General features: G+C 43.4%; 1 protein-coding gene across 1 annotated transcript; it reads left to right on the top strand.

Moving 5' to 3' along the window:
• The first annotated feature begins 4714 nt into the window (after positions 1-4714).
• LOC148321085 (uncharacterized) lies at positions 4715-13452 on the top strand. Its single transcript, XM_088318280.1, has 12 exons — positions 4715-4804; positions 4897-5110; positions 7223-7424; positions 7639-7790; positions 7906-7974; positions 8127-8242; positions 8539-8619; positions 8727-8840; positions 9951-11349; positions 12524-12957; positions 13030-13098; positions 13182-13452. Exons 1-10 carry the CDS (start codon positions 4715-4717, stop codon positions 12544-12546), a joined length of 2460 nt encoding a protein of 819 aa, XP_088174406.1. The 3' UTR covers positions 12547-12957; positions 13030-13098; positions 13182-13452.
• Positions 13453-13682: the final 230 nt, after the last annotated feature.

Raw genomic sequence — 13682 nt, forward strand, 5'->3', positions numbered from 1 at the left:
TTCACTCCCCGTGAAGTTGTTTCTCCTCTCAAGGACGTAGCTGACGAAACTGCACCTGTGACATCAAACAGCTCATAGATGCGAATGTTAGCAGTCTGGTATTTATGGAATGATGTCATATCCTCTAAAATTGTCATGTCAGCGTTCGCGTCGTACAGTCAAAAAAAAACATCTGTCTTCCACCTTTGTCACATTTAATACACATCAGTTAATAAATCATCTACAAAACTATTTAGTCCAACTTTATATTTGGTAAACCAATCTCCAATGGCTAGATATTCCCCTTTCCAAAGATTTTCTTTCAACATGTTCATAGAATACTTCACTTAAAACTTATCCCAAAACCATAATCCCTTTGCTTAAAAATGTAAATTTTAATAAGATTGTCGCCGCCCTGCTGTTCCTCAGGTGTCCTCTGCATGTTTCAGTGTTTAACTTGCGTTCTAATTCCCTGCTAATTTATATTTATTGTTCAGTTGAATATATACTTTATCCCGTACCTTACTACACTAGCACTGCAAAAAATTGCTCCACAGTGCGACCCATGCTCGACCACATGAGAACACCTCAAGGAGAGGCAGATGCCTGAAGATTAGATCGTCTGCAACATCGAGGGGGGGTGCCGAGACACACCTCTGAAACAAAAGGACTGTGACCTTCTTTCGAGAGCACCAAAAGGCATATCTTCCTTTTCAATCAGTGAACGACTGCCATTGATGCCTGTTCTTCCTCTTGTGTCTGAAATGTTTACATGTTCCTGCTGGTGCTTCCCCCCCCTGGGGCCAGCACGGGCGTCTCCACACTCCCCTGCTGTTCTCCGCACACCCTCTCTCTCATTATTCACAGCCTGTTCGATCAATTGTATGGTCGCTGGTGCCATCCATGAATCGTTATCTTTTGCATCTCAAACCATTCTGCCCCCCCAATGTGACTACGCGGCCATTAATTGCGCCGTCGGAACGGGCGGCGGCTCAAACACATACTGTTGCGAGTCTGGCAACTGTGGATGAATGCCTCTCAGACATTCCGTCTTTTCTTCCACTTTTTCAATCACTTCATCCTCTTTCTCTGACTTCCTCCCCCTACTTGGGAACGAGCATCTAACTTCAAAGGGCTGTGAACTCTCTGTTACAGCACACTCATGATTTTACGATTACACCTCTACCCATTGCCTTCTGTAAAATCTTTCTCACTCTTATTTTTTTCCTTTAATTTTCCAAATTCACTGTAGCCTTACCAAAGCCACTCAAACAATCAAGGTATCAAATCACAAACTACAAAGTCAGGAACCACCTATGCTCTTGCAAAGGCTTCTCATGCTCTCAAAGCTTCCTTCAATTAAGATTTCATAACACCAATCTTTTTCTTTTTCTTCGTGTCATTTCCATCTGTGCATTTCAATACTGCCTGTTTCACCATCCTCCTTTCAATGGAACATTAATTGTCCCTTTCTCTTTTCTACACATTCTGCATCTTTTTCACATTCCTTTTCTTTTCTTATTGAACTTCCAATCGCTACACTGACACAATTTCTTCTCTTTTCTCTAGCTTTCTTTCTTTCTCTTTTCTTATTTCATCCCTACTTCATGTTTTTCTTCTCTTTTTTATGTTTCATTTTTATGAATTTATCCTTAATCTCCGTGCCACACCCGGGACCCGAGACCACTATCACACTTCCTCTCCTTCGCCATCTTGAAATCAAAATCCACTCGTGCGTGTCCCAAACACACTTCTTACGCAGAACAATTTTAGCCTTTACATTCACACCGCTTCCACTCTGATATTTTAAATCGTATCTTAACCACGAATAGTTCCAAACTATTCTAGTAGGTAAATCCCAGATTTTACACTACTATCGTCCACACTATTACACTTATTTATGTATATATTTATTTATTTATTTAACCATATCGTATCTTAACCACGAATAGTTCCAAACTATTCTAGTAGGTAAATCCCAGATTTTACACTACTATCGTCCACACTTTTACACTTATTTATTTATATATTTATTTAACCATATCGTATCTTAACCACAAATAGTTCCAAACTATTCTAGTAGGTAAATCCCAGATTTTACACTACTATCGTCCACACTTTTACACTTAGTTATTTATATATTTATTTATTTATTTAACCATATCGTATCTGAACCACGAATAGTTCCAAACTATTCTAGTAGGTAAATCCCAGATCCAGATTTTACACTACTATTGTCCACACTTTTATACTTATTTATTTATATATTTATTTATATATTTTAACGCCGTTCCACTCCGCCTTCCTCTTATAATTTAGCGTTGCCAATATGCAGAATTTGAAAAGGATCTGCTTACCTTATGTCACTGTGGGCCCAAGAGGAAGGCCGGTCGGATGTGCGGCTCCTTTATTCTTTATCAGGTCGTCACCTGGTGTGGACGTGGGAGACCCGGTCTCCAGTGGTTTTCCTCGAAGTTCCAAACTTCTTTTCTTTTCTTAGAGTCCCAGACTCTCTTTGAAGTCCCAGACTTCTATTACCTCTCATGCATCACGTCGGGGTCACCATAAATTGTTGGAATTTATCTTTATATCAATGTTAGAATTTCACTTTAACCCAATGTAAACTCAAATAAGTAATCTGACTCCAATTTGCGACCTTACCCAACTCTCACTCATCCAACAATATGCGCGCTCGTTCTGCAATAGAAAGGTATCAGGAAGCCGGCATTTTCACGCTCGAATGGATTTATTCCCAATACACAGATTTCTACATGGCACCTGGATCTCGAGTCCCTCTCAATACAACTCTACACCTCTCATGCCACCAGCGAATGTGTTCTACCTCCGAGTTGCCCAGTACTGATTCATACTATACAACATGCAAAATGGCACAGACAAAGGCATCCTGGCATGATTCTATTGGCTATGTGTATTGCAGTTAACTTTAGCTCGCTCTCATTGGTCTTTCTCCTCCCGCCGAATCCCGTGGCTCCTCCTGCGTGCGATCCCCCGATGGCCGCTCCTTCAGCCAATGCTCCCGGAGTCATCTCGTCTCGCTCAGCACCATCTGCTTCTAAAACATTCCATTCATGCACAACCCCCGCAACCAGTTTCGCGCCACCAGTCACACTCTCAGCATTTTACAATATCACATTTTCATACATTGGATGCACCAACATCTAATGAACTATGTTAAGCTCAAACTCTTATATTCCTTTAATAGTCAAAAGTATGAAATCCTTTAAGTGTAACTGAAGTTTAGACCATGCTAATGACCAGACACTCAGGAGAGGAATGCAGGAAGATTAGATCACAGCTGCACCACAGGAGGTGTGAACGAGACCCCTCTGAAACAATGGACTTCCATGCCAGGATCACAAAAGTGGCTCCGAGCAGTCTAACCTTTGTTCAGTTTTAAATTGACTGCCATTTACATTATCCTTTAATATATATATATATATATGTATATGTATGTAACACGAGACAATCTCGCTTGGCCACAGATATTCGCTTTTCCATTAGAATTTTTTGCGGCCAAATGGCGCTAATGAGACTGGTTTTCCGAATCATATAGAAGGTGGTACCCCATCACCAGCTAATTGGGGCTCTGTGGGTCTACTCCCTCACTATCATCTGATTGTCTAATAGTAAATGAACGCTGAGTTAATTTTGAACTAATTGTGCTCTTATTTAACTTTTCAACTTCAGGATCATTTTTTCTCCGCTGCGAAGGGAAAAATCCCTGCGACTGGCTATATCCAGGAACGTTTTCTGAACCTCCAACGGAAAGTCAGCAAACAAAAAGGAGGGAGAGCTGTCACTGTTCACAAAGTGTCTGGAAAGGCTCATAACTCACTTTGTGGTCGTGGAATTACTGTCATTGGTAAGAGCATCTCAACTCAACTGGATTTATAAAGCACTTTAAGACAACCACCGCTGTATGCATACTGCTGTACATGGAGAAATGTAAGTTATACAACAACCAAAAAATAAAACAAATTAATAATGAAGACAGTAAAAAGCATAAAAACAGTAAAACCAAAAAACAAAGTCTTTTGGTGATTCAAAAGCCAAAGAATAAAAAATTATTTTAAGACTAGTTTTAAAGATGGGAAGGGAGGGGGCTTGCCTAACGTTTCGCGGGAGATAATCCAAAGAGTGCGAATATATATATATATATATATAGCATAGATGACGCAGACTTTGGCCAGCAGGGTGTGCGAACATGCACTCTGCAATGCCCCAAAGGGACAGGCTCACTAGTCGAGAGAGTTGTTCAGTCTATCGAATAGGCATGCCGCATAGGCATGCCTTGTTAGTTTTGGGGGAAATTTGAGACTTCTAAGTGTGCCTTATAGTCGCGAATATACGGTAGGTCTAATTAGACTTGGTATAGTTTAACTATTGGATGGTGATGCACATTTAATTTTGCATCTGACTGGTCTAATTTAAATAGAAGCATACAATTCCAAAAGAAAATTATTGCATGTCTGCGATATACATATTCCATGTGCCAATATTGATCCTGATAGAGTGTGCTGCACTAATTAGATGTCCCTTGTGATGTTGTTGCTTTAAATTACTTATCTGTGGTAGAATGGTAAATGTCAGTTTTTAAATTTCAGCACCAGATGTTATGGAAGCCACGATAACAGAAAAGCGCAACTGGCTTAAGCACAATATAGAGCCCCGACACCTAATGAGGACCTACATGGCAGACACCAGACAGTCCAGGATGTACTGGATACATGGAGCTGAGCAACCATCCATAAGTGAGATTTTGACTGCCTATCCTCGTTTTGCAGATCCAGATGCTTACATATGGGTAAGCTATGCGTGCGTTACTTTTTGTTAAGATCACTATTTAGGACACTTTCTTTGACTTTCTAATTTTTGTCCTTTTAATTTTTTTAACAGATTGATGAAGACTTTCAGATGCTGTTCAGTGATGTGACGAGCCACTTTACGTCTAAGTGGGAGAGTTATGCCAAAAAGTTACTACCACAGCTGAAAATGGACTGCAAGGACAGCTCTGCGAAGCAGCTGCTAGCAGAGCTATTCAACCCCAATTTGTCACCTGGTTCCAAACTGGACATGATGGAAATGCAGGAGGAATATTTGCCATCTCAGGGTGAGTGTGATTACTAGTATAATTTAACACTCAAGCACTCCTTAAAAAGTCACTTTGTAACTCTTGAAGCCATTTTTGACACCGGGTTCCATTTCCAAACAATAAAGACAAAAAACACAACTAAGTCATCGCTGTGTAAGAAGTATGTCCAATTTGGTAATTTAAAAAAAAAAATAGTGTTAATGGAATGTCTCTAAAGGCCTCAACACACCAATGCGGGGTTGGCTGTTCTGACCAACTTTCGCATTGGACCGGAAAATGACGAAAGCACACACCGCAAAAGGCGACAGAGGCGCAAACTACTCCGCACCTTCTGCGCATGCGTGTGAAGTAGTACCCCTCCATGCCATTGGCAGCGATAGTCAATGCGTAGCCTTTGACGTTGATGTGAAATAATATTTTTTCTTGAATGGAAGTGATTACTTAGCGCTCTTCTGTCCAACCAGCTATTATGTGTATAGAAATGTGAAAATGAACAAAGTTCATTTAGTCCTTGAGAAATAAATACCTTCAATTTTCACAGTTTTTTTGCTCTCGTCACTTCCTATTCTTGTCCAGTGCACTGATTCGCTAGAATTAAACACGACAGCCTTAGCCGATTGGACGTGTTGAATCTGCTGAACATGCCCCGCCCCTATATAAGTAGCGCGTCAACTAGAAATGGTCCCAGTCTGTCAAGCGGCTCATCATAGTCATACAACAATTACAGATTTTGCAACTCAGTGCACACGTAAGGTGCGACAGATTATAAGGCGCCCCGTCCATGTTGAACAAAATTTAAGACTTTTAAGAGTGCCTTATCGTCGTGAAAATACGGTATTACAGGGAGGAGAATTTTCCGTCAATTTGAAAATTTTGGACATATTCGGAGGATCAAAGGCTTAATTGCATTTTATCAAAACTGATCAATATATTAGAATTTTGCATTGGGGCTGCTGGTCTGGTTACTGCCATTATTACTTCTTTCTTTTTTAATTTTCCACATTGCAGAAGAAATTGCAGCAACCATCTTATTTTTGCTGCCAGCCTTGCTGCCCCCACGACTAGTGTCAACACAGTCAACCAAGAAAAAATGGAGGCCCACCATTGCAGAGGGACGCAGGGCATTCATTGACCTACAGATGGTGTGCATGTCCAAGATTAGCTGGATGCTTATGTTTTTAAGAGTCTTGACACATATAGCAAATTGAAATTAGTACTTGCATGTTTTAGCCATTCTGTTTTGAAATGCAGTAAACTGTATTTTCTATTCTCATTCCAGCCTGGAACATACCTCCTTGCTTATAAAAGGAAACGGGAGGAGGAATGTGAAAAGAGAGGGATCACACACCAGCCCCAAATAGTTGCCTCTGGGGCCACAGTCTTGGCAGCAAATATGTTTTACCTCCTTTATGATGATGTAATCTGCCAATTCGATTCTCTTATCAAAACGGTAGATATCTGCTTTAAGTTATTTTTTGTTTTTAATGTGGAATACCCAGCAGAAGTTGCAGATGTATGGATGTTTCTTCAGAGGGGTGTGTATGGCATTGTCACAACCTCTGATGTCTTGACCCCACGAGTTAAAGAACTAGTTGGACTCATAAAAACAAAATAGTGATTGTTGTATCGCAACATCAATAGTTCCAAATATTATGTTCTAAAACGTTTTGTATACTGCAATGTATTGTATTATAGTATTATGTATGTATTGTTGTATATAGTTTATTGTTGTTGAAATGAAAATAAAGTGCATTGGTGTTTTAACCTTGGTCATTTATTTACTCCAGATATGGGTGTTAAATTTCAAGCCTGCAGTGGCAATATTAATGGTCCAATATAACCAATTAAAATAGTCATTATAACCAATATAGATGGTTCTGATCCAGCCAATTTATATTGGTTACTCCCATTAGGGTTCTACACAAATTAACCAATATCTTGGTCAAAAGGACTGATGTGTATTGGTTGGAACCAACAAACAATAAACATTGGTTGAAAACACTATCAATTCTCAATTGGTTGTTTTAACCAAAAGATCAGTCGGACACATAACTACCAACTAGATTGGTCATTTTTTTGGTTAATCTCACCAATCCTTTTTTAGAGTGTACCAACCCCCCCTTTTTGCAGAACAGGAGCACGCAGTGGCGGTCCCCTCCGTTCAGGAGCACATCCGTCGGGCCAAGGGAGTCTGGGCGGAGGTAAAAGCTTCCCTCACCCGCTCGGCGCAGCGGAACAAGCTCCGACCGTCATCGAACCCCGGCCCCCGACTACCAGGCCGGTCAACTGGTCTGGCTCTCGACCCGCGACCTTCCCCTCCTAACCGAGTCACGTAAGCTGTCCCCGCGATACATTGGTCCCTTCCCCATCACCAAAATCATCAACCCCTGCTCCGTCAGGCTCAAGCTTCCCGATTCCCTCAAAATCCACCCTACATTTCACGTTTCTCTCCTCAAGCCGGTGTCTTCCAGCCCTCTAAGCCCTCCGACCATCTCCCCTCCACCCCCCCTGATGATCGACGACCACCCAGCTTTTACTGTGTCCAGAGTGTTGGACGTGAGGCGTCGGGGGAGGGGTTTCCAGTACCTTGTAGACTGGGAGGGTTACGGTCCGGAGGAACGCTCATGGATCCCCCGCAAGCTCTTCTTGAGCGACTCCCCGATCCGGGAGTTTTATGCCCTACACCCAGACAAGCCAGGTAGGACGCCAGGAGGCGTCCGTTGAGGGGGGGGGGGGGTACTGTGGGGGTTCGGGTTTGGGGGGGGGGCCTGGCGAGTTTCTCTCTTTTCAGATTTCCGGCAATCTCCCGCCAGGCACACCTCCGGCTGGAGAGGGCGTCGGCTCCCGCACAGCTGCAACTTGTCAACAGCAATCACCGCGGGGTTTAAAAGCTCAGCGCTGCCAGGAGCCAGACGCCGGATGATCCCGTGACCTACCGTGGTACCCGGCTCATGTCGTCGTTCGCCTCGCACACGCCTGGTTCGAGTGACAAGCTCTCCGAGTTAACCCCTGTCTGTCCTCGTTCTCCCTCCAGCCGCCCAGCGCCTGTCCGAGCCCGACCCTCAGCCGCCGAGTTCCAGAGCGCCATTCGCATCTCGGCCGTTCCTACGCCGCCTGCCTGCCATTCTCCGCTTCCGCCGGCTCGCCGCCGTCTTCGCCTCCACGCCGATCTCCTCGCCCGCGCTCATCCCGCCACAGCGCCGGTCTGCTCTCCGCCCGTCACCCCCGCTGCACCTCCGCCGGCGCGCATCTCTCCACTGCTGCGGGCGCACTTGCACCGCCTCGCCGCTCCACCACCTGCCCTCCTTCCCTGGCTTCCGAGCCCGCTCCTCTCCCCCCGATCCTATCAATAAATCTACCTCAATGCTTGCCTGTGGGTCCAGTCTTCCTCCCGCTCAGTTCTTAGAACCGCCACACTCTTGTTGTGATGAATACATTGTTTGTAGCTGTTTTCCGAAACCACCAAGGAAGATGTGGATATTTTGATCCGCATGCTCGACAATGCGATGGGCTTCCTGCTGCTCACGGTACGTCACACGGTACAGCTGTAATGGTGCTTTTTACATTTCTGAATGATCTGATAGATAAGTTGGTACAGGTTTTCACCGCAGCTGGCACTTCTCCTACAACCCAGTATGAATTGATGCCGGTAATATTTCAACCTGTTGATGACACCGCCAGTGACCACGAGATGGCGCCATGCGCAGATTGGTCTCGTTTGACAACGCGCAATGAAGACACTACGCAGGTATGTCCAAAATTGCTTGGCCCACGACTGCTGAAAATGGAGATAAAGGACAGGAGAAAATTTTCAAGACGAATTAAAGCTCGGGAAAAAAATAAACCATAAGATAACGGGGAAAGCTATAAAGCAGACAACAAGGCGATTAAATGTCAACATGAAAAACAAGGAAATATACAGACAAACTCCAGAGATCAGACGACGTAAACAGTCTTACATGATGACTCGCTATCATCAAGACCTAAATATTTGTGTAAAAAAAAAGGCACTTGTTATGAAACGCTATTACAAAGATGACGCGATTAAAATAAGGCAGTGCGCCAATATCAATAAGCGATACAGTTTGGATAACGATTTTAGGAACAAAAAGTGCTCCTATAGTAGACAGAGACATTGTGAAAATGCTGATGCGTTCCGGACCAAACTGCGCTCCTATATTAAACACAGATATAGACACGATGATGAATTTAGGACCAAACAGCGCTCCTATATCAAACAGAGATATAGATGTGATGATGACTTTAGAACCAAACAGCGCTCCTATATCAAAAATAGATATAGTCATGATGATGACTTTCGAACCAAACAGTGCTACTATATCAAACAGAGATATAGTCGTGATGATGACTTTAGAACCAAACAGCGCTCCTATATCAAAAATAGATATAGTCGTGATGATGACTTTAGAACCAAACAGCGCTCCTATATCAAACAGAGATATAGTCGTGATGATGATTTTAGAACCAAACAGCGCTCCTATATTAAACAACGTTATGCAAATGACCCAGCATTCAGAGACAAGCAAAAGGAAAAAATGAGATTGCTATGGCGAGCGAACCACGATGCAGCGAGAACTAATACAAACCGCGCCGCGATGAAACTGCTTCAAAGATATAGAATCATCAACAGACTATGTAGAGAAAGAAATGACCGACAATCATGAAAGCCGTTGAGCTATTTAAAGGTCAGGTAAAAAACGGACCAACTTTCATTTGCACGGTTTGCCACCGAGCGTTATTTCCGAATCAAGTACGTAAGCTGTCCCAATATAAAAAAAACAAGCCAATTGTTGCAAGTTGCCTCACAGGAAAGTTTGTTCACGTTTGTGATCAACAGTGTAAGACATTGTGCAGAGTTCCGGATGAGAGAAAGCTTGAGTGGATATGCCACACCTGCCATGCGCATCTCAAAGATGGTAAAATGCCAGCGCTCGCCGTGGCTAACAATCTCCAACTTGCGGACATTCCTGCTGAATTGTGTGATTTAAACATACTGGAGAGACATCTTGTTTCCAAAAGCATTTCATTTGCCAAAATTGTACCTCTTCCAAAGGGTCAACAACGAGCCATTCGAGGAAATGTCGTGTGCGTGCCATCGGAAGTACAAGAGACGGTCAACGTCTTGCCCAGAGTAAGAAGTCGCTCTCAATTGTTGAGAGTGAAACTGAAGCGACGACTTTCCTACAAAGGCCATCAGCTCTTTCAAACTGTGACTTGGTCGAACCTGGTGAGTGCCCTGATTAAACTGAAACAAATTCACCCGCAGTACAGAGACATTACCATTTGCGACGACGCCGACCTTTGCGACCCGACCCTCACTGATGACAAGAGTAGCTCCGATGAAGAAGAAATGCGTGAACGTGACTACGATGAGGAAGATCTGATGGAGATCGACCGATTTGAGAGCGATGCCGTTCTAAACGGTGAGAGTGTTAAACCGCAGCGACGACAAAATGCCGAAACCGCAGAAGAAGGCGACGAAGCGAACGGCGGAGTTATCCTCGAGTCTTGTCTCCAACCGAATGACGTGTCGGAGGAAATAATGAGTTTCACTGAGGGAATTTACTCCGTCGCTCCCGCGGAAAGAAATAACCCGGTAAGTTTTTTCAAGACTCCCAAACTCGAAGCCATGGCGTTTCCTGTCCAGTTTCCAACTGGGAAAAACACCCTCGATGAGGACAGACCGATTAAACTCACGCCGAGCAAATATTTCAAAACGCGTCTGTGTTGCGTGGATGAGCGTTTTGCCAGAGATACAAATTACCTGTTTTTCGCTCAGTTTGTGGCTGAAATCTACCAGGCGACGTCAAGCATGAGAATCCAGCTGCGCAAAGGTAAACCTTTTACCAGGGATGGTCGCAGAATAAACAATTCTATGTTGCAGGATAAGCGGGAAGTTGAAAAGCTGGTGCGCAGCAAAGACGCGATCCGCTTCATGACGCCGTTGAGAGGCACGCCAGCCTATTGGCAAAGAACCACAAAAGATCTTTTTGCCATGATCCGACAGCTGGGCACACCCACGTTCTTCTGCACATTTTCTGCTGCTGAAATGCGTTGGCCGGAGGGCATCACTGCCATTAAAGCACAACAAGGTGAGCAGGTGAATTTTGCTGAACTCGACTGGGCCACCAAGTGTGAAATCCTACGCAGCAATCCTGTGACGACTATGCGCATGTTTGACAAACGTGTGGAAGCTCTATTCCGAGATCTGATCCTGTCTCCGGCACAACCGATCGGTAAAGTTGTTGACTATTTTTACAGATTAGTATGTATGACAAAGTATGAGTGTCAACATTTGCTAATAATCCTCAAGAAACCACTGCCATGCAACAGCCGGTCCCAAGATGCGGAAAGAAAGGAATCCAAACTATTTTGACCCCATTGACTTTGATTCTACCTTTTGTTGAAATACTGTATTTTTGTGGGTAATGACATTTCTTTTATTTATTTTTTTGTGTGTATTTTTCCCTCTTGTTTGTATTATTGTTTTTCATTTGTAAATGTATGATTGAAGTTTGTATTGTGAGTTATACCTAAATCTGATGGTTTTTTTTTGAGCAACAGTACATAACTCCTTGTAAAATATGCTATATGAATAAAGTAGCGCTGTCTTGTATTGTACTCGGGGGCGCAACTGCAACTAGTATGTTGAGTTTATCAGCAAACTGTAAAGAAAATAATTAGAATAAAAAAATACCACACATTTAAGTGTCTTTAAAACATAAAAACGTGTTTCCATTAATTGTTAATTGCCGTCAGCCGTGGGTATGCGTAATTGCCGTCAGCCGTGGGTATGCGTCAAGGGCTATATAAACGTGAGAAACTTGCCGTTGGTCTTTTCAACTTGACTGACTACAAGGTAGGATGATTGATTGGCTTAGACACCTGTATTTTTCTCCCTAGAATATTTTCACATCTACCTTGCTCAAAGGTATTTTCGCTGTGATTTAATTAATTTTAAATTCGACGTTTTTCTTTATGCCACAAAAAAATTGTTAATTGCCGACAGCCGTCGGTAGGTGCTGGCGTTTTTCATTCTGATGACATGGTTGGATGGTTAATTAGTTTAGACGTACCCCAGGGTATATGCACGTCTGCTTTTATTTAATTTTTAACTTGAAAATGTTTTTAATGTAACAAAAATAAATAAATTTCATCACTTCCAAAAGGAATTGTAAAAATGAAAATGGGTTATTCATTTAACCTAACATGTTGACTCAAACGAATAACCCACAAGACAACCAGTTTAAGTTTATTTTACTAAACATTTTTGTTTCGTTATCCACTTGACCCGAAAATGTTTGGTTAGCAACCTTTTTACTTTTTATCCATGTTGCCATATTTTTTATCTAACTGATATTGTGGTGTAGGTCTAAATTCTTCCCTTAATTTTCCCCCCCGTTTCTCCAGCATGGAACAAATCTTCACCATGAAGATTGCTGCGCCGCTTAGGGCGAAGGTGGTGGCCATGAGCGCCACCACGGCATACCGAAATTGGACTCTTTAAGAGGACGGGACGATGGCGGCTGGGTCCACTTTCAAAAACGTGAACGTAGCCCTCAGTGATGGAAAAACGCACTGCCGCATGGTGCTTTTTGAAGCTCTGGCCTCGGAGGTTTCCGAGGGCCAGAGCTTCTTATTAAAAAAATATACTGTTGGGAGGGATGAGCGGGTCCACCTCTCCCGCCCAGACACTGAATTATTTCGTTGTGCAGACGTAACAGTGTCTGGGGAGTTGGGGGAGGAGGCCGCCCGGCTCATCCTTCCCATTGCCAGGACAGTCCACATCCGGGACGTTCCCCAGGAACGGGGTCCTGGTCAACATCGAAGGCGTCATCACTGAAGTAATGTATCACACTCGCACCGTCTCAGTGTGTGCGTGATAAAATTGTTTAATCCTTTTGTTTCTCCCTTAGATCAAAGCCATCAGGATGGTGAGGGTGCGAGGCCAGCTCGTGCCCATGGGTGTCATCCTCCTCCAAAAAGTGAATATTTTGCGTTTTACCTCAACTATTGTAATCTAAATATGCTGCAGCGGGCAATTCTCATTGTACGTTTTGTATTACAGGACGGGGCGTCGGCAAAGGTGGTGCGTTGGAGGGAGGCGAATCTCTTTGTCGTTTACGTGGGCCAAAAGGTGAAGGTGACCCACCTTGTGGGCAAGCCTTCACCCTATGGCTTCTCCCTCCAAACGACCAACTCCACCGAGATCAAAGTAAGTAGGCCGGCTAATACAAAATGTGTAGAAAAAAATCAACTAGATTGAAATATTTCCATTGACAGACTTTAATATCTATTCACCACCCGTTTTCTGAATTTCGTAATTTTACGTTGGAAAGGTGAACCGTGATTACCTGAACACCTGTTATTTTCAGTCGACAGCGAGTGTCAAACGGGCACGTTTGTGTTGCTCTCGGGTGTGATAGTAGAAGTCATGAAAATAAAACTGTTCATCCTACGTCTGTTCATAAAGTGTTCTTTTACACAGGAATTGGAAGATACCCCCTTCCTGGTGGTGGGCTACAGACTTCGGGGGGACCTGGTGGAAGTCATAGACGGGGACGACAAT

This window comes from Idiotropiscis lumnitzeri, chromosome 16 (genome assembly GCF_059441095.1).
Source record: "Idiotropiscis lumnitzeri isolate Australia: NSW breed Sydney's pygmy pipehorse chromosome 16, RoL_Ilum_1.0, whole genome shotgun sequence".
Taxonomy (NCBI): domain Eukaryota; kingdom Metazoa; phylum Chordata; class Actinopteri; order Syngnathiformes; family Syngnathidae; genus Idiotropiscis; species Idiotropiscis lumnitzeri.

Coding starts and splice junctions, on each gene's coding strand:
- LOC148321085 (XM_088318280.1), top strand. CDS start 4,715: ATGTACTGGATACATGGAGCTGAGCAACCATCCATAAGTGAGATTTTG. Junction 7,425..7,638: donor TCCCCTCCTAACCGAGTCAC/GTAAGCTGTCCC, acceptor TACTGTGTCCAG/AGTGTTGGACGTGAGGCGTC. Junction 7,975..8,126: donor TCAACAGCAATCACCGCGGG/GTTTAAAAGCTC, acceptor TTCTCCCTCCAG/CCGCCCAGCGCCTGTCCGAG.